At 41.2% G+C, this 27,451-nt stretch overlaps 3 protein-coding genes across 6 annotated transcripts in view; 1 reads left to right on the top strand and 2 right to left on the bottom strand.

The window, feature by feature from the left end:
• Window positions 1-3,057, bottom strand: part of ZMYM5 (zinc finger MYM-type containing 5) — a 90,673-nt gene extending 87,616 nt beyond the window's left edge. The window contains exons 1-2 of the mRNA XM_067713854.1: window positions 2,743-3,057; window positions 2,330-2,572 (exon numbers count right to left, since the gene is read on the bottom strand). The gene's annotated coding sequence lies outside the window, so the exon portion shown is untranslated. The remainder of the gene's footprint in view (window positions 1-2,329; window positions 2,573-2,742) is intronic.
• Window positions 3,058-3,528: 471 nt separating this feature from the next.
• On the bottom strand, window positions 3,529-5,149 carry LOC137211084 (basic proline-rich protein-like). Its single transcript, XM_067713197.1, has 3 exons — window positions 5,127-5,149; window positions 3,969-4,913; window positions 3,529-3,727 (listed from the first exon to the last, which is right to left on the bottom strand). Exons 1-3 carry the CDS (start codon window positions 5,147-5,149, stop codon window positions 3,529-3,531), a joined length of 1,167 nt encoding a protein of 388 aa, XP_067569298.1.
• Window positions 4,220-27,451, top strand: part of ZMYM2 (zinc finger MYM-type containing 2) — an 87,696-nt gene continuing 64,464 nt past the window's right edge. For all 4 annotated transcript variants that reach the window (XM_067713852.1, XM_067713851.1, XM_067713850.1 and 1 more), the window contains exons 1-2: window positions 4,220-4,365; window positions 5,131-5,199. The gene's annotated coding sequence lies outside the window, so the exon portion shown is untranslated. The remainder of the gene's footprint in view (window positions 4,366-5,130; window positions 5,200-27,451) is intronic.

The following is a 27,451-nucleotide window of genomic DNA, read 5'->3' as shown; positions in this document are numbered from 1 at the left end:
AGCCTTGGTCTGGGAGGATCCCACATGCCATGGAGCAACTAAGACCGTGCGCCACAACTACTGAGCCTGTGTTCTAGAGCCCACAAGCCACAACTACTGAGCCTGTTCACCTAGAGCCCATGCTCCACAATGAGAAGCCACAGCAATGAGAAGCCCGTGCGCCACAACGAAGAGTAGCCTCCACTCGCCGCAACTAGAGAAAGTCTGCGTGCAGCAACAAAGACCCAATGCAGCCAAATAAATAAATAAATTTATTTTAAAAAAATTAACATATGCCTAAAATCACCCAGCTCGTTGTGGGTAAAGCAAGTTCAAACTTGGGCAGCCTGCCTCCTAAGCTGTTATATTGCATCTCAATTACTGGTGAGCTCTTGGTTTCCAAAAATACAATTGTACCTAACACTTATTTGTATTGAGGTATAATTGACATATAATATTATACTAATTTCAAGCGTAAAACATAATGACTTGATATATGTATACATTGTGCCATGATCACCAAAGTAACTCTAGCTAACATTATGACCACACAGTTACAATTTTTTTTCTTCTGATGAGGAATTTTTTAATTAAAAAAATATTTATTTATTAATTTGGCTGCTCCGGGTCTTCATTGTGGCATGCGGGACCTTTCGTTATGGCATGCGAGTTCTTAGTTGTGGCATGTGGGCCATAGTTCCCTGACCAGGGATCGAACCTGGGCCCCCTGCCTTGGGATCATGGAGTCTTAGCCACTGGACCACCAGGGAAGTCCTGTGATGAGAACTTTTAAGATCTACTCTCTTAGCAACTTCTAATATTTGTATATTGCTTTCCTAGGAGTTATTTGGTCCTTACAACACTGCATTACTATATATTATAAATGGCTAAACTGAGCCTTAGAAGATAACTTGCTCAAGGGTTTGAGTGGCCAAACAAGTATTTGAAATCCAAGTCCTCTGCTCAAGTCTTCATGTTGCCTTCCTGCAAAGTTTAGTATGCTTTTGTGATTAGTACAGAATAACTCCACACACACACATACACACACACAATTTTAGTAACAGACTTATCAAGTTATAATTCCGTACCATACAATTCATCCACTTAAAGTGAACAATTCCATAGTTTTTAATATATTCAGAGTTGTCCAATCGTCATTACAATCAATTTGCTCCAAAAAGACACTCCATACACTTTAGCTATAACTCCTCACCTCCCTAGGCCTAGGGAACTAATATTCTACTTCCTATTTCTATAAATTTGCCTCATCTGGATAATTCACATAAATGGAATCATACAATGTATGGTGTTTTGTGTCTGGCTTACTTCCTTTAGCATCATGTCTTCAAGGTTCACTCACGTGGCAGCCTGTGTCATAACTTCATGCCTTGTTATTGCTGAATAATATTCCATTGTATGGATCTACCAGATTTTGTTTATGCATTCATCAGTTAATGGACATTTGGGTTGTTTCTACCTTTTGGAAGTTATGAATAGTTCTGTTGTGAACATTCACATAATTATTTTTATAAGTACTTTTCTATATGATTAAGTGTAGTTTTTCTTTAAATTATGACACAAAACTTCTTTTTTCCCCAGCTTTCAACTCTCAACTAAAATTCTCCCTGATATCATGTAGGTAACCCAGTGAACATTTTCATGCACAAATGGATTTGAATGAATACAAAATGTGACTAATATATACTACAGTAATTATTAGTCTTGTTAATTAATTATAAAACATCAATAATTTCATAATTAGTAGCAGTATAGAGCTTCCTTAAATTGAACAGCAGGCAGCAATCCAATCTATCGCTGAAGTCTATGACAGAGCTTATTTGGAAGTACCTCTACTTAAGCCTTCTAACTAACTATAAAGCCAATGAAGCGAAGTTACTGCAACAGTACCTGGTGACAGAAGAGGGATGGTACTGTAAGTTTTCACGGAGGGATTACAGTGTTGCCCTGCATTTGGTAACAGGGGACACTTCTGTTGTGAAGATACTGACATCGAGAATGTCAATGTAGAACGGTACTGTGTAATACACAGAGTCTTACAAGGATATTTTGTTTTATCAAAAATTGAAAAAATTTATAATTAAGAAATAAAATGCAGAAAAATAAACGATGCCATTTTGGAAAGTGGTTTTAAATACATATTGGACATCCTCCAATTTAAATAAAGAGCAGTATATTTATTACATTTAGCCATACGCGTGAGGACTACTTGATTGTTTTATTCATAATGAATCTCACTTTCTACTAGACTATGCTAAGTGGCATCTCTATAAAATCAGTCTTTACTGAGAACTTCATGGATAACTTCATTAAAAAGTTCATGTTGACTTACTTCACTCTGTATGACAGGCTCTAGGTCCATCCACCTCGCTACAAATAGCTCAATTTCGTTTCTTTTTATGGCTGAGTAATAGTCCATTGCATATATGTGCCACATCTTCTTTAACCATTCATCTGTCGATGGACACTTAGGTTGCTTCTATGTCCTGGCAACTGTAAAGAGTGCTGCGATGGAACATTGTGGTGGGAAGCTGCTGCATAGCACAGGGAGATCAGCTCGGTGCTTTGCGACCACCTAGAGGGGTGGGATAAGGAGGGTGGGAGGGAGACGCAAGAGGGAGGGGTTATGGGCATAAATGTATGCATATAGCTGATTCACTTTGTTATACAGCAGAAACCAACACACCAGTGTTAAGCATTATACTACAATAAAGATGTTAAAAAAAAAAAGTTAATGCTGTTCACCATCGTGTTGAACTTTAAAGTGTTAACGACACCCGTCTATTTACGAGTAGGCAATCCTGAAATCCGGGTCCACTTTATCCATCCATTTACTCCCCAACATCGTCGGCTGCAGTCCCACCGACGGCCGCCAGGGCGGCCTCCCCGCTCGCCTCCTACGTGGAACCTCGGGACCCGCACAGCCCGTGACGTGCGCCCGGGACATAGGTGTAGACGGCGAACAAAAGCCGAGTCCTGCCGCCCAGGTGGCTCCTTGGTCGCAACTCGCCCGGCCCGACCGGGCCCAGCCCGGCCGGCACCTGCGTTCCCTCCCGCCACGGGGACGGGTCGTCCGCCTCGGAGCCAACGAGGGCAGAGGCCCAGGGGCTGGGACGCGGCGGCCCCGCCGGGGACGGCCCAGCCCTTCCGACAGGCGGGCGCCCAGCTCGGGGACCCGCAGCCGCCTCCATCTTGGCCAGCGGAGGCGGGAGCGGCGTCTGGCCCGGGCCCGTCGCGCCGGCCGGGGCCAGGTGCGGAGCCGGCAGCGGGCGCCGTCCCGGCGGCCGGGCGGCGGGGCCCAGCCCGGGCTTCCCGGGACGAGTCGGCGTTGCCCCCAGTTCCCCCCGCGGCCCCGACAAGATGGAGGACGTAGTCTCCTCCCGCAGCCATGACGGGAGCGAGGGACGCCTCCCCACGGGGCTGAGGCGAGGGGAAGCGCTTCCAGCCTTCGGAGCGCGCGGGCCCCCGTGCCGCCGGCCTCCCGGCCCCCGGCTCCCGCCCGCGTCGCCGTAGCCCCTGCCCGCTCGGCCCTCACGGGGCTCCCAGACACTGGACAGGGAGGGCGTGGGGGACATCGAGGCCGTGGCGCTCCTCGGGCGGCGTCGCTCGCGGCCGCTGCAGGGTCAGGCGGTCCGGCTTAGGCCCTCGGGCCGCCCGGCCCCGATAGCTCTCTGCCCCCAGGGGCCGAACCGAGGCGGGTGCGGCGGGCACGGCAGTCAGCGGCCCGACCCTGACGGGCCGGGCCGGAGTGGGGGCGGGGAAGGGGGGGAAATGGAGGTGCGGGGGTGTGGCCTACGCCTGAAAGACAGGGCGTCGGACCACCCCCTCGAGGGGGGGTCCTGAAGGAAGGCGGACGCAGCCAATGGGCGTGCCCGAGGCCCCTGGCCCGCCCTCCCCGGCCGCCAGTGAGGGCGTCGGGGGCGGGGCTTGCCGGGCCGGGCCGCGCCGCAGCGGCCGCAGCCTCCGCCTACTCACCAGCGCTAAAGCCGGGACTGGACCGAGCGGAGTTGCGCGTGTTGCCGAAGCGGGGGGGGTCGGGGGCGGGGAGGTTCGTTCCGCGGAGCCGCAGCCAGAACCGGGTGAGGCTTGTCCCCGCCGAGTCTCCAGCCCAGGGCCGCCGACAGTGGGGGTGGCCGGGAGCGGCGCAGCCTCCGGAGGCGGAGGCGGAGGCGGAGGCGCCGGGAGGCGGAGATGGGTGAGGGCGGCCTCCGGAGCCTCCCACCGACCCGGGACAAGCGCCCCGCGGCGCGGCCGCCGTCGCCGCTAGCGCGTCGGGGCCTCGGGCTGCCGGCGGCTCCGCTGATGTCCCAGGCGCCTTGGCGGGCGGCCCGCGGGCTGCGGGAGTGCGGGCGCGGCCGCGAGGGCCGGGTGAGGCGGCCGCCGGCGGCGGGGGTCGCTCGGGGCCGCCCGGGGCGGGGGCCGGCGGCGGGGGTCGCGGGGGTGGGGTGGGGGTGGGGCGGGGTGGGGGAGGGGCGCCTCCATGGGTGCTCGGGGCTGCGCTCGCACCCTCTCGGCGGCGGCGCGAGGTCCCCAAGTTTGCCGGCGAGGGCTCGGGCCCCCCGCGCCGGTCCCCTTCTCTGCCGCCCCGGCCCCGGCGCGCGCGCGGCTCGGCTCCGCACGTATTGTTTGGCCGGGTCTCTAATGGCGGACGGGGAGGCAGCGCTGCCGGTCGCCGACTGCGGGGGGGCAAGTCTCGGGCCCGGGGCAAGAGCTCGGGGTAAATGCGGGGGGTTTCCGCCCCGCGCTGACGCGAGCCGCCCCCCGCCCCTGAGTGGATGCGGGCGCGATGGGGACGGCGCTGGGTGGGCCGATTCGGGGGATAGGATTCCCCGCTGGCGTCGAGGCTGCGCTCGCCCTTCCCCCTCCCCCTCCCGGAGCAGGCCTGCTGCCCTCCGCCTCCTCCCTCCAGGGTTTGCCTTTCACGTGGGTTTTGGTCCCAAATAAAAATTTTACGTCGTTTCGCTCTACTTTACGTAGGAGGGGGTTGTTGGTCACGGGCTGGGCAGCAATAATCGAAGGTCCGAACCTCCTTGACCTCTTATTCCCTTCTCTGTCTCCTCCTGGTGGAAAGGGCTTGGTTCTCCCACCTGGTTAGGTGTTCTTGACCCATTTTTCATTTTTCCTGTTACCCAGGACCAGGAGTTGCCTTCATCGCTACCTGGTGCATCCCTGGCAGAACGTGAGGAGGAAAACACCCCCATTGTGAGTCTTTTGCCCCTCATTTGAGGCTCTTAGAGGACGTTGTCAGGTTGTCTGGCCGGAGCGTCTCCGTTGTTTTGAGGGGGAGGAGCTTTCCCCTGGGTGGCAGCTGCCCCCGGGGCGCAGCCTGGGTAATGGCTGGTGAGGCAGCTGGGAGTGGGCGCTGCTGTTTGCACCGCTGCAGACATCTCTCCTGCTGCAATACCAACCTCAGCAACCAGACGACGGGCTCCTGCAGCTGCTCACGTTACCCGGGAGGAGGGGTGGGGGAAGGAGGGCATATTGCTGGCGCCCTCTAGAGTTCCAGGGCGGGAAGTGAAGTTGTTGCGTTTCTGATGCTCGGTGTGCAACCATCTTTAACACTTTCTCTTCCTTTAAATGGAGAATTGATTGAAGGGGTTGGAGGAACAGAAAGACGGATTTAACTCTGTGTGTACGACGTAAAACACAAATTTTGACTCTTGGGGTTCATGAGTTGGTAGATGTTTTTGATGTGTTTGCTTAAGAAAGGGCATGAGGTCCACTCCTCCAGTTCTCTTAGTTTACCAGCTAGTGTGCTGGTGAGACCAGTCCGCTGCTCTGGTTACTCTTAGTCCCCCATATTTTGTGATGCTTAGTCTTCACTCGAGTTGTTCTTGAACGTGTTATCTGAGGGTTATCGTTTATTGCTTGCAGTTTGTTGGTTTTAAGGTAGTCTTGGAATGTGCGAGACACTAAGGTAAACATAACGAGTCGTTTTCCATCAATTGAAATTAGTTACAAAATATCAGTGAATTTTAGCATTCTAGAAAATTGTATCTCTGGAGCCTCCTGACAGTTGGTATTGTAACTTGCAGATCTCTGTCAGAGGTGAGTCATGAGTAATAGTAGCTCATGCTTCAATATTAAGTCCCAAATGGGCCAAAAAATAATTGATGATGAACATACTGATTGCATACTGATTGTGAAGGATGATATGAGGATGACAACTTGTATGAAACAAACACTAATTGAGGTAGGTGCCGGGCACTTCCATGTATTATTTCCTTTACTCTTGGCAAATAGCCTGCAGGGTAATAAAAATAGCATGTATTGAGCCCTTATTGTATGCTAGCACAATAGTAAGCTAAGCTTTTTTAAAAAGTTAACTATGAAAACTTTCAAATTTATGAGTGATAATAGTATATTGAACCTCTTTGTACCTATCATTTACATTCTATAATTATCAACACATGTCCAGACTAATTTTTAACATGTATTAAGTAATTTAATCCTCGTGTTTTTATTCCTAATTCGTAGAGGAGGAAACAGAGGCATAGACAGATACCCAGGTAGTAGTAGTATTTGGTAGAGCAAGGATTTGAACTTAACCGGTTTGATTACAGGCCTAAGTTCAGCAACTGTGTTGTCCTGTTTTTTTACATTTTTTATTTATTTTATTTTATTTTGTTTTATTTTTTGGCCACGAGGGGGCGGGGGGTGGAATGTGGGATCTTAGTTCCCCCACCAGGGATTGAACCCATGCCCCCGGCATTGGCAGCTTGGAGTCCTAACCACTGGACTGCCAGGGAAGTCCCACGTGTTGTCCTGTTTTAAAGTATATAATATGCTTGCTTTACAAATTTAGAAATTGAAACTGAAAAAAATTGAAGCTTACAATTTTCTCAGCGTATATTGTTTTCATGGAGAGCAGTGGGTAAACAAATACGAAATGTTTGACTCTTACTGAGTACCTTTTAAAAAAATAGTAGTACCACAGTTATCAATTAGATTATTTGACTGCCTTAAAACTAACAGGGTCTGTTTGAAACAGAAATAATATATTCTCTTTTTTCAGTGTGTCTGTGCAATTTAGTATCCATAATTGTTTCCTAAATACTGTAACTTGAATGACTAACTTCTGTAATGAGTTTAAAGCTCTTTTCAAGCATTAGATCATTCAGACATAGTGGATCAAGGATTAGATCTTTCAACTAGATGGGCAGTGCTTATTTTATCACCCCATATTTTCACAAAAGATTTACCTTTCTGAAGTTTTTTTCTTTGTTCTTATTTGTGATGTTGATGGGGAAAGGTCGATTGGTTAAGTAAACATTTGGAGATGAGGACATACAAAATGTATAATCAGGACTTTTCTGTAATGTCAACACATGTATACTAATGAAAACCATGGTTCTTTCTAATACAGTTGATCCTTGAACTACATGGGTTTGAATTGTTGGTCCACTTATACCCAGATTTTTTTCAATAGTACTACACCATCTGCAGGCAGTTGGATCTGCGGATACGGAGGAACTCAGTAATAGGAAGGACCAACTATAAGTTATACATGGATTTTCTTCCTTCCTCCCTCCCTCCCTCCCTCCCTCCCTCCCTCCTTCCCTCCTTCCCTCCTTCCCTCCTTCCTTCCTTCCTTCCTTCCTTCCTTCCTCTTTCCGTGCATGAGGGATCAAACCTGTGCCCCCTGCAGTGGAAGCTTGGAGTCCTAACTACTGGACCGACAGAGAATTCCCTATACATGGATTTTCAACTGCTACCCCCTGACTCCTCCAGTTTTTGAAGGGATGTAGTTCTTGTTTTCCTTAATGATTTAGCTCAGAATTAAAAATTCTTTTACTTAAGAACACCAACTAATGGTGCTTTAATGCGACAGACTATAAGATGAAGATAAGCTGACAATTTTAAATTGACATTGATTAAATCAAAGTTCTTTATTATACATAAATTTATTGCACACTTAATGTGAGTTAGATGCTTTTAGATGTACTTAAAAGTATTTTGATATTTAAAAATACTTCACATATTTATGGTACTTTTCTTTAATGCATCCTTAAGAGTATGTATTCCTCCCACTGTCCTTTTAAACAGTTGAGGGAAAGAGAGAGTGGTCCCTGCTTTTCCATGTTCTGCTTATATAATCTCATGGGCTGGAGTTCTGTACCTCATGTGGTGGGACATCTCTGAATCACTCAGATGTCCCACAGGTGCTGACAACGAACGTTTCAGACTTTTGTGTGGATATGGAGCTTGACATACCATCTTTGTACAACAGTGTTCATATCCTTAAAAGTTTTATTGTATGTTGCCCTTGTTTGAGGTACAAAAGTGCCTAAACTTAATGCATTTGAGACAAAATGAATCTTCACCTTTAGTCAGATGCTGTGTTATTACTGTGATGGAAACAATGTGTATGAATGCTGGAACTCTATCTTTGTTGTCAAAAGGTGTGGTAGAATTAGAAATTTTATATCTGTTTCTAGGCATTCATGTCTATCTGCCCCATTAACAATATTATTCACACATATTATTATATTGAACAACACTTACTCTAGGAGGACTTTGGCTTATTCAACTTGCAGGTGTTTTTTTTAGGCAATGCAAGATGAGCCTAAACCCGAGTGCTTTCTCCCGTCGGATTATCTAACAGTATTTTATGTAGGGCATTTTAAGTTAGGAAACAAGTACACAGAGAGATTGTGTTGATTCCATGCATTTTCCATTTTTTCATTTCAGTTGGTTAATTTTTTTCTGTTTCTGTCAGAGCATAGAATTGGGATTTTAGAATTGAACAGGACTTCTGAGCTAATGAAATCTCAGAGTTCTTAAGGACAACTCCAGTATGTAAGAACCATAAAGTTGTCACTGAGAAAAGTTGCTTTTAGATAAATCAGTAATTTTGAACTATGGGGCTCTGGGTAACAACTGTAGTTTTTTATTTTTTATTTTGGTTGTTTACCAGCAAGAAAATTGTTTTACGTAGTTGGAATTGCAAATTTTTATATCTGTAACCTGTTTTTTAAACAAGTCACTTTTGTAATCTTAGGTTTCTGTTATTAAAATAGTAATGAGAAGAGAATTATGAAGGCCAGCACTGAACACTTAACTTAGTAACAAGATAAGTTGGTCATCTTGAAGTGTGTTAAAAGTTGGATTACAACACATTTGAGCATATCTGTTGTTTTATTGCATATTTTTAAATGTATTAATCTTTTGGATCAAGTTTTACACAACACGAAGCACTTTGTAACTGCAGAATAAATTTTTGTGAACTATTGAAAAGTCTAGAGTTAAAATGTGTAGAGAGGTTTGCTAAATTGCTTGCTCACACGACTAGTTTGGGATTTGTTCTTAGTTCTATTTTATTTTTAACTTCATAGCAGTCCGTTGAAAATTACAAGTAATAAAATTTAAGAAAAATTTGGGGTCTTTAATTTGAAAGAAGGGTATGACTGTTGGGGGTTTTATTTTTACTGATTTGATCAATGTCCCATAAGTGTTAACGTTTACTATTTCAAGAAATGATTTAAGAGTAAACTTTGGATATTAGGATACATATTTGATAGTCCTGACTTTAAAAAAAACAACAAACTTTCACATATTTTTGTTATTAATGTGATCTTGTTTTTATCTTTCTTAAAGAGTTACCAAATTATTGTTAAGAGAATTTCAGCCATTCTCTTTAATATCAATAGGGTGCCAGGGGTCAGATTTCTCTTCCCCAGAGGGTTCTAGATATTTTTATCTCTATGTTCCTAGTGAATTTGAAGGTCAGATTTGTTTTTGTGAATTTAAAGTATTTTATCCTTAAATTATTAAATATTTTAGTGTGATTCTGATATTAAATTGTGATTTAAGATAAATTTACTAGGAATAGGATTAATTGTTGCAACCTCATTAAAATTTTTGGGAAGGATCTGTTATAGTTCTTGCAATAAACATTTTTTTTCTAACTATACATTTTGATTGGATAAGAAAAATACTTAGGACTTCCCTGGCGGTCCAGTGGTTAAGACTCCGTGCTTCAACTGCAGGGGCTGTGGGTGTGATTCCTGATGGGGGTAAGATCCCACATGCTGTGCAGCACGGCCAAAAAAAGAAAAATACTTTTTAAGTAAATATTTTAAGTAAAATTGTGATGTGCAGTTAGAGGTTTCAGACAGAAGAAAGTTTGTAAAATGTGACTAATACAATGAAACAACTTAGTTGTTTTACTTCATAGCAGTGCCATGTATATGTTACTTTTTCTGTAGTAGCCTAGATTCCTTTATTAATTGTAAGAATTTAATCTGAAATTATGGTTTTGTAACTTAAAAACATTAAAGAAACTTTGTAATACTGGAACAGTTTCATAATCATTTGTTTCAAAGAGGTATATCTTTTGCCTAGGAAGAGCGGTGTTTCTTGGACTATTGAGCTGGACCAGACTGAGAATAGTTCAGGGTAATCAGGGTACTGTGGAAATCATTTATTCAACAAATTGTGTATCGTATACTATCTATTATATATCAGGTAGTCATAAAAGATGTGATCTGTTAATGTTGGTTAGCAGTTTCTTTGGTGCCAATGCTCATTTGGGGTGGCCTCAATGATTATCAGATTAGTGAATTTTGTTTCCAGTTCTGTGGAAGTAAAGAAATGTTAGAGTGGAAGTGAAAATTTAGGTTAAATGAAATTTTTATCTTGTCTTTTTGTTTTAGATTTCTATTGGTATTTTTTTCTTTGAAGCTTGTTTTATTTTAATTATTTTAGTTTATTTTGATTATTTCTGGCCCTCATGTGGTATCTGAATTTTTGTATGTCCATGTTTGTATGTTTGTTTTTTTCCCTAAATTCTTTTTTTAAAAAATAATTAATTAATTTCTGGCTGCGCTGGGTCTTCGTTGCTGCACGCGGCTTTTCTCTAGTTGGGGCGAGTGGGGGATACTCTTCATTGCAGAGTACGGGCTCTAGGTGTGTGGGCTTCAGTAGTTGTGTCGTGCGGGCTCAGTAGTTGTGGCTCACGGACTTAGTTGCTCTGCTAGACCAGGATTGAATCTGTGTCCCCTGCATTGGCAGGCGATTCTTAACCACTGCGCCACCAGGGAAGTCCTGTTTGTTTGTTTTGAAGTAGTGAAAAATTTGCTCTTGTTTTAATTATATAAATTTGTCGCTTTAAAATTAAACTTGTTTTAGCTTTACAACTTTTATTACTATGAATATTGTCTCACTCTCTATGTTTATTTTTGTATGTCTGTTTTAATACTGTGAAGTCCTTTTTCCAGGAAGTCATTACATTCTATATCTGCGAACAGTTTTTGTTGCCCATCAAAGCTTGTGTTGAAGTTGGTCTTTTTCTTCCACGACACAGGCTCCTGACTGCCACTCTTCCTTGTTGTCTTCATTTCATCCTATCTTCCTCTTGGACTTAAGTGTTCATTTGCCTTTCCTAACTTCCTTTTGCATTAAAAAAAAGAAAAATTACCACACAGTATCTGAAAAAGCATCCTATGTTGTAAGTCTAATTTTGCTGTATTTATATGAGGCGTATCCAGATTTTATTAAACTTTTGAATTTGGTGAGATCATGGAAGAAATTTGCTGAAAATTATCAAATTTCACTTAAAATAAATTTTATTTTATATAAATTATGCCTCAGTAAAACCGTTAAAAACCATTTTTGCTCCACCATTTACCAATTTGTGGTCTCTGATAAGTCATTTAACCTCTAAGCCTTAATTTACTCATGACAAATAAGTATAGTACTGCCTGCTTTCTTGAGATTGCTGTTAGGTGGGTTAAAAGTAATACAGAGAATGTGATTGGCCAATAGTAGGTGCTCAGTTAACAGCAGCTACAGTTCTTCCCTGTTTATATAGAGCAAACATCATGAATTTGTTGCCACCAGTGGGACAGTAAACTCAGTGAATGCTCATGCGATAGAAGGAATTACGTTCCTGTTCACAGCCTTCTCTCTGACGGCTCCTTCATTAGTCTTTTAAGTGTGCTAACATGCTCTCTCCTCCAGAATCTCTGTACCTTTCCCAAACTTCCTTTTCCTGTACTTTTCCAAAGAAACTCACTGATTTGCACTCTAAACATATACCAAATCTGCTGTTTTGAGGTCACTAGTGACTTAATTTTCAAATCTTAAGTGCCTTTTTTTTGGTCTTAATTCTGTAAGATTTGAAATTTATTATATTCCTTGCAACTCTATTGACTTCTGGGACTTTGAACTTAACATTATCTTATACTTCTGATGATCTCCTTCACTTCCCCTCATTAGATTCAAATATGGAGACCTTTCTGTATCCTTATTTCCTAAGGTACTTAGCCCTCTCTTGTTTTGTTTTGTACTTTGACCTTAGTCCATCTTGTTAGAAAGTGGGAGTTATATTTACAAGGCACTTTCATCCTATTTCTTTCTCCAGTCTACAGCCAGATTAATTTTCCCTAAAGCCCAGTCTGATCACATCACTCACTTTCCAAAATCTTCAGGGATTCTTGCTGGCATGTGAAACAAAATACAAACTTACAAACTAAGCCTGGGCTTTAAAACCCTTAAAAAGAAGAAATCAATTAGGAAATGCGTAATATGTGATTTTTTTAAGGTAGATTCTCAGTGTTCAGTTTGTGGAGACAGTCATGTACATGAATAACTGTAAACAATGAAGCATAATCGGTGACCTACAGAAATGAGTAGCTGTATGCATATCAGAAAGGGCAGTTCTTAATATTTTGGTTATGAAGATAAAATGTGCCCTTACAATCAAGTAATAAAGAAGTATGTGACATAGAAAGTGTAAGTTCCCCCATAATCCCATGATGATTTTTTCCTGCTCATCATACTAATAATTTTGCATACATATTGTTATCAACAGTCAACATTTTCGATAATTGCTTCCCTATCCTTATGTTGCCAAAGTCTTCAGCTGATTAATGTTTGAATTCTACTAATCAGTGTATTAGAGCAGGTCACAAGCCTCAGTTCTATATGATAGAGGGTAATGTGGTAGCATTAGTTCAGCAGAAGCTTAATGAGCAAGGTGGGAAGAGTGGTGCTGAAACTGAGCCTGTCCTGAAGGCAGGGTCAGATCAGGCAGGAGTCTTATAACGGAAGTAGACTGGAAAGCCACGGAAGAAGCAATTGATGTAGTCTGATTTAATTTTTAAAAAGATCTTTAGATAGTCTGGGGAATATAGTAGGTGATGTCAGTAATCCAACAGAAAAATGGTGATGAATTTCTAGGGCTAGAGGAGTGTTAGAAGAGATGGTTAAAAGTGGACAGTTTCAAGATTTATTTTGGAAGTAGGATAGGAATTGGGGATGGCATGGGTGTAGGTGAAGAATGGAGAAGAAATTAAGGCCTCCAGACTTCTGGTATGACTAGCTAGACACATAACATCCCCAAATGGCAGAGACTGGAGGAGGGGTAGATGAAGAGTGAAAGAGCATGCTTGAATAACTAGATGTAGGGAGTAGGCAGTTTGGGGCTTTGAAACATCTTGATTGAGATAAATTAAGGACTCTGGGACATTGAGGTATTATTTAAAATCATGGGAGTGTATGAGATCCCCAAAGGAAGTTAAAATTACTTGAAAGTACATTGCAGTTAAAGTTGGTCCTATGGGAAAGAAGAGATTATTCCTTACCCCAGAAATTCTGTGCCCTAGAGCTAACCTGAATCAATTAATTAATTAATTAATTAACTAGATCAAAAGGGATTTTTGTTTAGACGCTGTCATAGCCCTTGAATGGATTTTTAGTATGTTAATTAAATGATTCCTGTCAGCTTCTAAAGCCAGAGTAGCATTGTTGTGGATCTCTGATAAAGATATGTTATAAAATGATTTCGTAGCTAGATGGTAAGCAGCATGAGGTCATATGCAGAGGTCATAATCTGTGTTCATCTATCACTGACCCCTGTCCCCTTTGCTCACTCCCCAGAGGTTAGTGGTAGCATCAGTTTAGTGTGTATTACTATAAATCCTTTTTGTGCATATACTAACATGTACCTGTAAGAGTAATAAAGTAAATTTATATGGGCATTTTAAAAACATGTATCTTTCTGCGACTTGCTTTTTTCACTTAGTGGTATGTCTTAGACATTTTTCTGAGTTAGTATGTAAAGGTCTCTTTAAACTGTTGTGTGATACTTCATGACATGGATTTAACAGTTTAGCTATTCTGTTGGTAGACATTTAGTCTATTTGGAATTTTTTGTTACATATAAAATTCTGCATGAAATATACATGTAGTAGTTTCTTTGGGTTCATGTGTGTTTTCTCTGGGGGAGATTCTGGAGAATAGGAATTACTGAGTCAGTATGTGCATATTACATGTTTTTATAGGTACTGCCTAATTGCCTTCCACTGGACCACAGTACTGACTACCCTTTCTACTAGTTTCTCCACATTCTTGACAATACTGGATGTTCTCAAATAGTTAAAGTTTTGTCAATTTAATTTATGTTCTTTCTAAAGAATGGATATCAGTTCTTGTTATATCGATTACAAGTATATATACACATTATATATTATATATAACATAATATATATCTTTTGTAAAATTTTATACCTTATTTATGGTGCTTCTTTGCTATGTAAACATTTTATAATGTAATGGGAAAAATCCATTTCACTATTGCAAGAAATAGGAGCAATTATAATGAATATGCAAGACTTTTATGAAGGAAATTGTAAAATAATACAGTAGGACATACGAGAAAACCAGAATGGACAGATTTACATATATCTGGATGGGAAGACTTCAATAATGTAAAAAAATTAATATTTTTGTCTTCAAATATCTCTAAATTCAGTGAAATCCTAACTAAATACCAGAATAGATACATATGGTACCAAATTTAAAAAGTAAAAAGGGTAGAAAGGTGAAAAAACGAAACAAAACAAAAAAGGAAGACTCCCCCCTCTCCATCCACACAGTTCTCTTCCTTAGAAGCAAACCACTGTTGTCGTTTTCTTGGCCGTTTATGTAGAGTTATTCTGTGCATGTGTGCGCGTGCTCATGGTGCGTGTGTTTATCCTTTGTTAGGTGCCTTACTTGCATTTATTTTATGGGAGAGGTGGTTCCATGTTAGTGTGGAAGTATGTTGAGAGCTGCCTCAGTTGTTTCCAAGGCTGCCTAATGTTTCACTGTTTGTCTTTATTGTCATTCATTTTATCAGTTGTCTGTTGAGAGACATTTAGGGTGTTTCAGTCTTTTAAGTTTACAATGAATGTCTTTCTACATTTTGTTCTTAAAAACATGAGATGATATCTGTAGGAAGAATGTCTAGAAGTGGAATTGCTTGGTCAAAGAAATATTTTTTTGAGTTGCTGTCAGTAGAAGTTGTACCAGTTTACACTGATTTACACTATGAGAGTACACGGTTAAACCTTTTGATTTTTGTCAGTGTGTTAGGAGAAAATTGGTGGCCCTTTAGAGTTTTACCTTGGATTTCTCTTAAATATTTCGTATATTTAAGAGACATTTGTATTTTCTGTTCTTGTGAACTTTGTTCACATCTTTTTGGTCCTTTATTCTCACTGGTTGTTGGTTTATCTCATTGTAGGACCTCTTTGTCTTCATTTTTTTAGGATATGAGTTGCAAATATTTCCTTTGTAGTTAATCATTGTCGTATGTTTGGTATTTTTTTCCCCCATAGAGGAATCTTCTATTTTGTTTTTTCAGAAAAAATTCTGGTAAAATGTATTAACATAAAATTTACCGTTTTTACCTTTTTTAAATGTATAGTTCAGTGGTATTAAGTATATTCATAAGTGTTTTTTAAAAATCACCACTGTTAATTTCCAGAGCCTTTTCATCATTCCCGAACATAAGCATCATACTCATTAAACATAATGCCCGGTGCCTCTTTACCACAGCTCCTAGTGACGTCTCTTCTACCTTCTGTCTCTATGAAATTGCCTATTGTAGGTACCTTAAATAAGTAGAATCTTAAAATGTTTGCCATTTTGTGCCTGGCTTATTTCACCTAGCATGTTTGCAAGGTTCATCTATGTTGTGGCATATATCAGAATTTCTTTCCTTTTTAGGACTGAATAATATTCCATTGTATGCCTACATTTTGTTTATCCATTCATTTGTTGATGGACCCTTGGGCTCATTCTACCTTTTGGTCATTGCGAATAAGACTGCTGTGAACATTGGTATGCAAGTATCCATTTGAGTCCTGGCTTTCAGTTCTTTTGTATATATGTATATAAATAAATCTAGACGTGGAATTGACTGCTCATATGTTAATTCTACATAGAACTAATTTTTGTACGTCTCTCCAGGACTTGTTATTTTCCTTTTTTAAAAAATAACATCCAGGGCTTCCCTGGTGATGCAGTGGTTGAGAGTCCGCCTGCCGATGCAGGGGACGCAGGTTCGTGCCCCAGTCTGGGAGAATCCCACATGCTGCGGAGCGGCTGGGCCCGTGAGCCATGGTCGCTGAGCCTGCGCGTCCGGAGCCTGTGCTCCACAACGGGAGAGGCCACAACAGTGAGAGGCCCACGTATCGCAAAAAAATAAATAAATAAAAATAACATCCAGGGCCTCCCTGGTGGCGCAGTGGTTAAGAATCTGCCTGCCAGTGCAGGGGACGTGGGTTCGAGACTTGGTCCAGGAGATCCCACATGGCGTGGAACAACTAAGCCTGTGCGCCACAACTACTGAGCCTGCACTCTAGAGCCCACATGCCACAGCTACTGAGCCCACGTGCCACAACTACTGAAGCCAGTGCACCTAGAGCCCATACTCTGCAACAAGAGAAGCCACCACAAGGAGATGCCCGCGCACCACAACGAAGAGTAGCTCCCGCTCGCCGCAACTAGAGAAAGCCTGCGCACAGCAGCAAAGACGCAACGCAGCCAATAAATAAATAAATAAATTTATTAAAACAAAACAAAACAAAACATTCAGGGACTTCCTGGTGGTCCAGTGGTTAAGACTTCGTGCTTCCACAACAGGGGGCATGGGTTTGATCCCTTGTCGAGGAACTAAGATCCCACATGCCGAATGGCACAGCCAAAATCAAACAAACAAACAAACAATCAAAAGATCCATCTTCATTGCTGTGAAATGGTATCTCATTTTTTTTTTAATTTTTACTTTTAACTGTGGTAAAAAAACACATCATAAAATTTATCATCTTGGCCATTTTTAAGTGTATAGATCAGTAGTGTTAAGTATATTCACATTATTGTGCAGCAGATCTCCAGAACTTTTTTATCTTGAAAAGCCGAAACTAACGATTAAACAGTTCCACATTTGCTCCTCAGCACCATCCTACTTTCTATTTGTATGATTTTTGACTTCTTGAGATACATTATATCATTTATGTGTGATCTTTTTTCACTTAGCATAGTAGTGATCTCAAGGTACATCATTGCTGTAGCATATAACAGGATTTCCTTTCTTTTTAATGCTGAATAATATTCCATTGTACGTATGTACCACATTTGGTTTATACATTCATCTGCTCGTGGAACTTTTGGTTGCATCTACCGTTTGGCTATTATGAATAATGCTGCTGTGAACATAAACATGCAAGTATCTCTTCGAGATCTTGATTTTAGTTATTTTGGATATAGTATACCCAGAGTTGGATTGCTGAATCTTATGGTAATTCAATTTTTAATTGCTTGAGTAACCTCCATGCTGTTTTCTATAGCTGCTGCACCTTTTTACAGTCCCATCAGCAGTGCACAAGGGATCAAGTTTCTTCAACCAACCAACCAACCAACCAACCAGTTTCTCTTCACTAATACGTGTTACTTTTTGTTTGTTTTGATAGTAGGCATCCTAATGGATGTGACATGTTTCCTGGTTTTGATTTGCATTTGCCTAATGACGGGTGATGTTGAGCATAGCATCACTGGGAAGAATTTGAGAAGGATCAGTGTTAATTCTTCTTTAAATGTTTGGTAGAATTCACCTGTGGACCCCTCTGGTCCTGGTTTCTTTGTTGGGAGATTTTTGATTACTGATTCAATCTCTTTGCATATTATAATTCTATTCAGAGTTTGTATTTCTTCTTGAGTCAGTTTTGGTAGTTTGTATTAGGAATTTGTCCATTTTATCTTGGTTATCCAGTTTGTTGGCATATAATTGCTCATAATGTTCTCTTATTCATTTCTGTAAAATCAGTAGTGATATCTTATTTTCATTTCTGATTTTTTTTTTAACTTTTTTATTTTTGGTCTGCTATTCACATATCAATTACTTTCTTTCTTTGTTTTTGGCCGCACCACATGGCTTGTGGGATCTTAGTTCCCTGACCAGTGAAAGCGCCAAGTCCTAACCACTGGACCCCCAGGGAATTCCGTTCGTTTCTGGTTTTAATAATTTGAGATTTTGTTTCTTTGTCATACTAGCTAAAGATTTAATATTTTCAAGGAACTACTTATTTTTTTTCTGTATTTTTCTGCTTTGTTTATCTGTACTCATCTTTATTACTGCATTCTTTCTGCTAGCTTTAGTTTGCTCTTTTTCTGGTTTCTTAAGGTGTAAAGTTTGTTTATTGATTTGAGATTTTTAACGTAGGCATTAATAGCAATAAGTTTTCTGCTGAGCACAGCTTTCATTGCATCCCTTAAGTTTTTTAAATTAATTAATTAATTAATTTGGCTGTGTTGGGTCTTCATTTCTGTGCGAGGGCTTTCTCTAGTTGCGGCAAGCGGGGGCCACTCTTCATTGCAGTGCGCGGCCTCTCACTGTCGCGGCCTCTCTTGTTGCGGAGCACAGGCTCCAGATGCGCAGGCTCAGTAGTTGTGGCTCATGGGCCCAGTTGCTCCGCAGCACGTCGGATCTTCCCAGACCAGGGCTTGAACCCATGTCCCCTGCATTGGCAGGCAGATTCTCAACCACTGCGCCACCAGGGAAGCCCCATTGCATCCCTTAAGTTTTGATATGTTGTGTTTTTGTTTTTTGTTTCAAAGTATTTCTTCACTTTCCCTAGTGATTTCTTCTTTGACCCATTGGTTGTTTAAGTGTGTTAATTTCTACCTATTTGTGATTTTTCATTTATGCTTCTGTTATTTCTAATTCCATTCCATTGTGATTAGAAAAAATACTGTATCATTTTGATCCTTTTAAATTAAAAAAAATAAGTTTATTTTATTTGTTTGGCTGTGTTGGGTCTTTGTTGCTGCATACTGGCTTTCTCTAGTTGCGTTGAGTGGGGTCTACTCTTCATTGCGGTGTGCGGGCTTCTCATTGCGGTGGCCTCTTGTTGTGGAGTACGGGCTCTAGGTGCGCAGGCTTCAGTAGTTGCAGAATGCGGGCTCAGTAGTTGAGGCATGCGGGCCCTAGAGCGAGTGGGCTTCAGTAGTTGTGGCACATGGGCTTAGTTGCTCTGTGGCACGTGGGGTCTTCCTGGACCGGGGCTCGAACCCATGTCCCCTGCATTGGCAGATGGATTCTTAACCACTGCACCACCAGGGAAGTCCCTCATTAACATATTGATAATTATTGTTTTATGCATTTGCCTTTTAAATCATAGGGAAAAAAGTAGTTATAAACCAAAAGTACATTAATACTGGCTTTCTAGTGATTTTCTGTATTTACTTTATATATATATTTATGTATTCATTTGTATTCTTTATTTCCTATGGCTTCAATTTACTCTATGGTGTGTTTTTATTTTTGCCTGAAGGATTCCCTTTAGCTTTTCACGTTGGGTAGGTCTGCTGGTAATAAATTCCCTTTTGTTTATCTGGAAACGTCTTAATTTCTCCTTAATTTTGGAGGAGTTTTTTTGTTGGATATAGAATTCTTGGTTGACAGATTTTGTTGTTGTTGTTCATCTTTTTAAATGTCATGCCATAGCTTTTGGCTTCCATGGTTTTGGATGAGAAATATACTGATGATCCAAATCTTTTTGAGTATCCATTGCATATGATGAGTCACTTGTCTCTTAGTTTCAAAATTCTCTTTTACTGTCGGGTCCACAATTTGATTATTACCTGTCTTGGTGTGGCTATCTTTGAGCTTAACTGGCTTGAAGTTTGTTGAGCTTCTTGGGTGTGTATATGCATCTTCATCATATTCGGGAAGTTTACAGCCATTGTGTGTTCAAATATATTTTTTGTCCTTTTCTTCTCTTTTTATGTTACATGTGTTGGTGCACATGGTGGTGTTTCACAGATCCTTCAGGCTCTGTTCATTTTTCTTCATTCTTTTTTTCCTTCTCCTCAGACTGGATAATTTTAATTATTCTGTCTTTCAGTTTACTGATTCTTTCTTCTGCTTGCTCAGATCTGCTGTTGATCCCCTCCAGTGAGTTCTTCATTTCTGCTATTATATTTTTCATCTCCAGAATTTCTGTTTGGCTACTTTTTTTTTTTTAATTGAAGTATAGTTGATTTACAATGTTGTGTTAGTTTCAGGTATACAGCGAAGTGATTCAGTTATACATATATATATTTTTCATATTTTTCTCCATTATAGGTTATTACAAGATATTGAGTATAATTCCCTGTGCTATACAGCGGGTCCTTGTTTATCTATTTTATGTATAAGAGTAGTGTGTATTTATTATAAAAGTAGTGTTTATCTATTTTATATATAAAAGTAGCATGTATCTGTTAATCCGAAACTCCTAATTTATCCCCCCCCCATTTCCCTTTTGGTAACCATAAGTTATTTTCTCTGTCCATGAGTCTTTCTGTTTTATAAATAAGTTCATTTGTATCATTTTTTTAGATTCCACAAGTAAGTGATACCAAGTGATATTTGTTTTTCTCTGTTTGACTTCCCTCACTTAGTATGATAATCTGTGGGTCCATCTATGTTGTTGCAAATGGCGTTATTTCATTCTTTCTTCTCGCTGAGTAATAGTCCATTGCATATATGTACCACATCTTCTTTATTCATTCACCTGTCGATGGACACTTAGGTTGCTTCCATGTCTTGGCTATTGTAAACAGTGCTGCTATGAACACTGAGGTGCACGTATCTTTTTGACTGAGAGTTTTTATCTTTTCCAGATGTGTGCCCAGGAGTGGTATTGCTGGATCATATGGTAGTTCTATTTTTAGTTTTCTAAGGAACCTCCATACTGTTCTCCACAGTGGCTGCACCAATCTACAGTCCCACCAACAGTGCAGGAGGGTTCACTTTTGTCCACACCCTCTTCAGCTGTTTGGTTACTTTTTTTTTTTTTTTTGGCTATGCCACACGGCTTGCGGGATCTCAGTTCCCCAACCAGGGATTGAACCCGTGCCCCCTGCATTGGAAGCGTGGAATCTTTTTTTTTTTTTTTTTAAATATAAATTTATTCATTTATTTATGGCTGTGTTGGGTCTGCAGGCTTCTCATTGTGGTGGAGCTTGGGCTCTAGGCGCATGGGCTCAGTAGTTGTGGCTCGCGGGCTCTAGAGCACAGGCTCAGTAGTTGTGGCTCACAGGCTTAGTTGCTCCGCGGCACGTGGGATCTTCCTGGACCAGGGCTCGAACCTGTGTCCCCTGCATTGGCAGGCGGATTCTTAACCACTGAACCACCAGGGAAGCCCTGGAAGCCTGGAATCTTAACCACTGGACCACTAGGGAAGTCCCTGTTTGGTTACTTTTTATGATTTGTATCTGTTTATTTATGTTTTCATTTTGTCCATACCTTGTTTTTGGATTTCCTTTAATTCTTTGTCCATGCTCTCTGTTAGCTCATTGAGCATATTTAAGGTCGTTGACTTAAATTTTTTTTTTAAATATTTATTTATTTATTTGGCTGTGTGAGGTCTTAATTGCAGCATGCGGGCTCTTTTAGTTGTGGCGTACAGGATCTAGTTCCCTGACCAGGGATTGAACTCGGGCCCCCTGCGTTGGGAGCACAGAGTCTTAGCCACTGGGCCACCAGGGAAGTCCTGATTTAATGTTTTTGGCTAGTTACTCCAGTATTTGGGATTCCTCAGGGATGGTTTCTAATTCTTTTATTCCTGTGAATAGGGCATACTTTTCTGTTTCTTTGTGTGTTTATACCATTCTGAGAATATTATACCTCTGGATATCTGATGCTCCTTAGGTTGCTGATTTTTCCTTGGGGATGGAGCTGTTTATTTTTGACTTTTTAAACATTTTTTTGCAGAGTGTGAACTTCTTGTTGCTTGTGTCCTTGAAGTTAATGTTCTATCACCCCTGTGGTGAGCTAGTGACCTGACAAAAAGTTTTTGTAAACGTCTGGTAGAAAAGAAGAAGAACATTGTACAGGGTTGTGGTTCATTAAATCTGAGAGATGCTACTGGGAATGCTTCTGCTGCCCAGAGGGCTGAGGCCAAGAGGAGCCCAAGCCACAATCCCAGATTTTGTTGGAAGTCCCTTACCGCCAGTCCTGTGTTCAGCCAGACCCCGGAGGACTGCAGGTGCTGTCCCCTTGGCCGACCTGGGGGGAGGAAGGTGGGGGATGCTCACCCACTTAAAGTGAGCAGCAGCCTCTTCTTCACACACTCCCCTGGCGCTTAGTGTCCAGTCAGGTGCAGAGACCCCAGAGATTGCTTCCAGTCCCTCTGTCCAGCTCATTAGTTACTCAGGTAAGGGGACCCATACCCAGAACTTCTAATGCTGCCATTTTGGGTGACATCTGTCTACATCTGTTTTTAAGGACCTGTGAGGACCTGTTGCCTTATTCTTCTAAAAATTATGTTGATCAAGATACTTCCTACTTTATGAGAAGTGAATGTTGACTATAAGTTTAACTTCGTTTGTAATCCAGTCATTTCAAAACTTTATTTACCGTGGGTTTTTGAGGTGTGCTGAGTCGGTTACAATGAGTCATGCTCTTTTGCTTTCCCTCTTCCAAAGTTTTGGTGCTGTTGAATTATCCCGTGTTCTCCTTGTTCTTGTGGGTTTGTCTTTTTTTTTTTTAATCTCCTTATTTAGTTGGTCTTTTGATGGAAGCAACATTTTATCTCTGTCTCCAGTTGACCATCCAATTAATTTAATATTAATTTCTACATATTAAGTTTATACCCATGACTTGACTAAGTTACAGGCATACGTCGTTTCATTGCACTTCTCAGATATTGCACTTTATTACAAATTGAAAGTTTTTGTTAAAAATTGAAGGTGTATTGAGCAAGTCTATCAGTGTCATTTTTCTAACAGCATTTTAAAATTAAGGTATGTACTTGTGTTTGACATAATGCTGTTGCACACTTAATAGACAACAGTATAGTGTAAACATAACTTTTATATGCACTGGGAAACCAAAAAATGCATGTGACTCACTTTACTGCGATATTTGCTTTCTTGCGGTGGTCTGGAAGTGAACCCACAATGTCTCTGAGATATGTCTGTATCTCACTGTAGTAGTTTTTTGGGTAAATTCTTTGAGTCTTTGAGGTAATGCTAATACAATTTGCATATAATGATAATTTTCCTTATTTCAAATTGTTATATCTTTTTCATATTATTACATTGGATGGTACTTCCAGAGCAGTGCTGTGTAGTAATAATAAAGACTATCCTTACCTTAACCTTGACTTTAATGATAGTATTTTAATATTTCCCGTTAAGCTGGATGATATCTTTTGGTTTGATATATATATATTTATAAATCCATTTTTCCCATTTTATTCTTTTTTTTTTTTTGCGGTACGCGGGCCTCTCACTGCGGTGGTCTCTCCCGCCGCGGAGCACAGGCTCTGGACGCGCAGGCCCAGCGGCCATGGCTCACGGGCCCAGCCACTCCGCAGCATGTGGGATCCTCCCGGACTGGGGCACGAACCCGTGTCCCCCGCATCGGCAGGCGGACTCCCAACCACTGCGCCACCAGGAAAGCCCCCTATTCTTTCTTTATTTTGTGGCCACGCTGTTTGGCTTGCGGGATCTTAGTTCCCTTACCAGGGATTGAACCTGGGCCACCGCAGTGAAAGTGCCAAGTCCTAACCACTGGACTGCCAGGGAACTCCCAAGAAATTTTATTCCTAAAAATTTTAATTTGGGGCTTCCCTGGTGGCGCAGTGGTTGAGAGTCCGCCTGCCGATGCAGGGGACACGGGTTCGTGCCCCGGTCCGGGAAGATCGCACATGCCGCGGAGCGGCTGGGCCCGTGAGCCATGGCCGCTGGGCCTGCGCGTCCGGAGCCTGTGCTCCGCAACGGGAGAGGCCACAGCAGTGAGAGGCCCGCGTAACGCAAAAAAAAAAAAAAAAAAATTTGTTATACTGCCTCAGAAGTGTTAGAAGTGCCATTAGCACATGTTGAATAATACCCTTTCCTCTAGAGTAGAGAGTAATTCACCTTAGCTTTCTTTGTACCTCTTATGGCACCTAGAAAGCTCTGGGGCTTATTAATGAGAAAGTGATGAATGTTTTCCTTGAATCACTTTGAAATGCTTTCTTTGTGATTTTCTTTGCAAGTTCATAAGCTTTTCTCAGCAACTACTGATACTTTATTGTTATGAATGTGAACATTTTATTTTTTAACTACCTTTTCTTTGTTTTTTCATGAGAACATCGAGTATTATGTTGATTCTCACTGAATCAAAATATAAAGCTGAAAGCGTTTATAATTTATGATGATTGTCTCAGTCCATTTGGGCTAGTATAACAGAAGTACCATAGACAACCGACATTCATTTCTCAGAGTTCTGGAGGCTGGGAAGTCCGTGATCAAGGCTCCTGCAGATCGGGTTGTGTGGTGAGAGCTTGTTCCTGGTTCATAGACAGGCTGCCATCTTGCTGTGTCCTCACATGGTTGGGGGAAAGGAGCTCTCTTGGTGTCTTTTACAAAATGGTCCCTAATCCCACTTACGAGGGCTCCACCTTCCTGACTTTAATCACTGCTCAGAGGCCCCGCCTCCTACTACCATCTCTTTGGAGGCCAGGATTTCATCAAATGAATTTGAGGGGAGACACAAGCATTTGGTCCATAACAATGATGGAGTGGAAGCTTAAAAATGAACCCTAAAAATGAAATCTTGAGGTATACGCAAAAACTGCCTGGTGGTTATTAGGAGTTAACTGTGCTAATTGATTTTCACATTCAGTTAGTTATCTCTTTAAATTCTAAGAAAAACCCTGGGAACTATATTTATACCCTTTTATTCTAGGGAAAATTGAAGCCCAGAGAAGTGAAGTTATTTGCTTGACGTTAAATAGCTAATTAGCATTGACTTAATGTAGAAAAGTGGCTAAAAGGAATAGATTTTATTTGGATAAGGTAGAAATGATCAACTTTAATCAGATTCTTTTCTTTATAGGACTAAATGAGTGTTTGGTAGTTGAAGCATATTCTCAGTGACATATAGAAGTTACCAAATTTATTTATAGTATAGGATTTGAAAATAACTGTTATGGTTGAGTAATTATTCTGCTTGGGAAGTGGATTACTGCAGAGAACTGTGTAGTAAGGAAAGTCTTATTCTCTGCTCCATGGTTATCTCGTGAGGAGAATGAATGGATACCTTGCAGCCACCAGAGGGCACTGTGGATTCAGTTGTGGCTTAAGCCCCAGAAATTGTTGTCTTCTGTTTTAGGTATGCTAAAACATAGACAAGATAGAGAAAACTCGTGCTTTAAAAGCCTTTGCATTCCATAACCTCAGTAGATTTACGCCCCATTCCTCTGAAAATTGTTATTGTTGATGAGGATACTTCCTACCTTCTGGCAAATGAATGTTAACTAGTTTCAACCTTTAAAACTTTCTGTAATGGTAATGTTAAAAGATTTTTCATGTTTACTTAAAATTAAGTGAAGGCCTTATGTGAAGGTTTCCCAGCACATTGCTATTGTTTTACCATAAAGAAGTCTTTCTCACTGAGGAGCTGTTCTGGGGTAATGTAGTATATATCTTAGTATTTGAAAGTATATTTAAAGTGTCTTAGAATATGGAATGGTAATTTAATTTGTAGCTCGTTGGGTAAGGCAGATAGTCACCCCTTAAGTTTTTAAATGGAATTATCCATTTTCTTTAAAGCAGATATAAATGTGTCTTTTCCCATTTTCCAATATTAGCATGTCTTCCATCCTGACACACACAGCTTTGGTTTAAGAGGAACGAAGAGGGTTTTAGAATCAAGCTTGATTCATAGTGCTTGAATCCTGATGTTGTCTTGGAACCTTGGGCACTTTTAATTAATGTATCTGAGCTACTGTTTTTTTCTTAATTGAGGTGTAGTTGATTTATGATATTATAAAAGTTTCAGGTGTACAACCTAGTGATTCACAGTTTTTTTGTTGTTTTTTTTGGCCATGCTGTGTGGCTTGTGGGATTTTAGTTTCCTGACCAGGGATTGAATACGGGCCTTAGCAGTGAAAGCCCAGAATCCTAACCACTAGACCACCAGGGAACTCCCAAATTCATGATTTCTGACGGCGGGGATGTTTATCTGTTTTGTTTATTGATTTTTATCAAGTGTCTAAGACAGTGTCTTGTGGATATTGGGTGCTCCATAAATCTTTGTTGAATGCAGTTAATTACTTGTTGCCTTTGGTAAGTTCTGTGCTTGTCTTTATATCTCATCTCATCCAGTTCTTCCCCACCTACCTTGTTCCAGCCACATTGGCCTTTATTCTGTTGCTTGAACTTCCCAGCTTCACTCCCTTTAGGCTTTTGCAGGAGCTGCCCTTACCTCAGTTTTCCCCCAGTTAGATGTTGCTCATCACTCCAGATCTCAGCACAGATACCGCCTGCTCGAAGAGGCCTTCTCTGACTCCAGAGTAGAGTACTTCTCTCTTCGTTCTGTTACTATCCCTGTTTTTTTTTTTTTAATTTAAGTTTAGCTTTAAAAAATAAGTGAGAAATCATGCTCAAAAATTAAGAAAATGCAACAAAATATACAGTGAATAATTTCTCCATCCCTGTCAGCTGTCTGTCAAAGTGATACTTATTTATATTAGTGTTGCCCTCATCCTTCCAGAGGCTTTTATAACAATGTAAGCAAAGGGCAATATATATGAAACAGTAAGTGTTCTTAAGCCCATTTGTTTTGAGACTGGGCTGAGTGGCCTTATAAGAGAGAGGATTACCGAAGAGCTAAGAGTTGGCCTTGGGGCCCTTAAGCCAGTCTTAATGCCTGTACAGCTGGTGTCTCCTCACCTTCTCTGAGGCTGCAGTGAATAAACCACTTCACACTCGTATCTGTCCGTCCGCAAATTGACCTGCAGTCTATACTCACCCTTCATTTTCCCTTCTAGTTGGTTTTTTCCTTGTTTAGTCTCTGCAATTAAGGTGATCCATGTTCCGGACTAGTTCTACTACCACCTGTGCCCATGACCTCATCCTCTCTGTGTGCTCAATAACTTATTTTCTTTCTTTTCTGGCCTTTTTTTTTTTTTTTAACCATTAACTGTCTGCTGTCTCTTTGGCTTTAGCACAGCTCTGCATATCTAATAGGTGCTCGGAATTACGAGTTAACTATGGCAGTCATGAAGAGTTTGGATTGTTGAGTTATAGAGACCTGGGAGTGAATTCTAGCTGTGTGACTTGGGTTAGTTAGCATCTCTAAGCCACAAAATGGGACAAATATTGTAACCATATCAAGGATTGCTTTGAAGATGTGACCAAGGAGTGGATGATA

The sequence above is a fragment of the Pseudorca crassidens genome, chromosome 18, assembly GCF_039906515.1.
Source record: "Pseudorca crassidens isolate mPseCra1 chromosome 18, mPseCra1.hap1, whole genome shotgun sequence".
Classification (NCBI taxonomy): Eukaryota; Metazoa; Chordata; class Mammalia; order Artiodactyla; family Delphinidae; genus Pseudorca; species Pseudorca crassidens.
The sequence above is the reverse complement of the archived record's forward strand: the minus strand, read 5'-3'. Positions and strand labels throughout refer to the sequence as shown.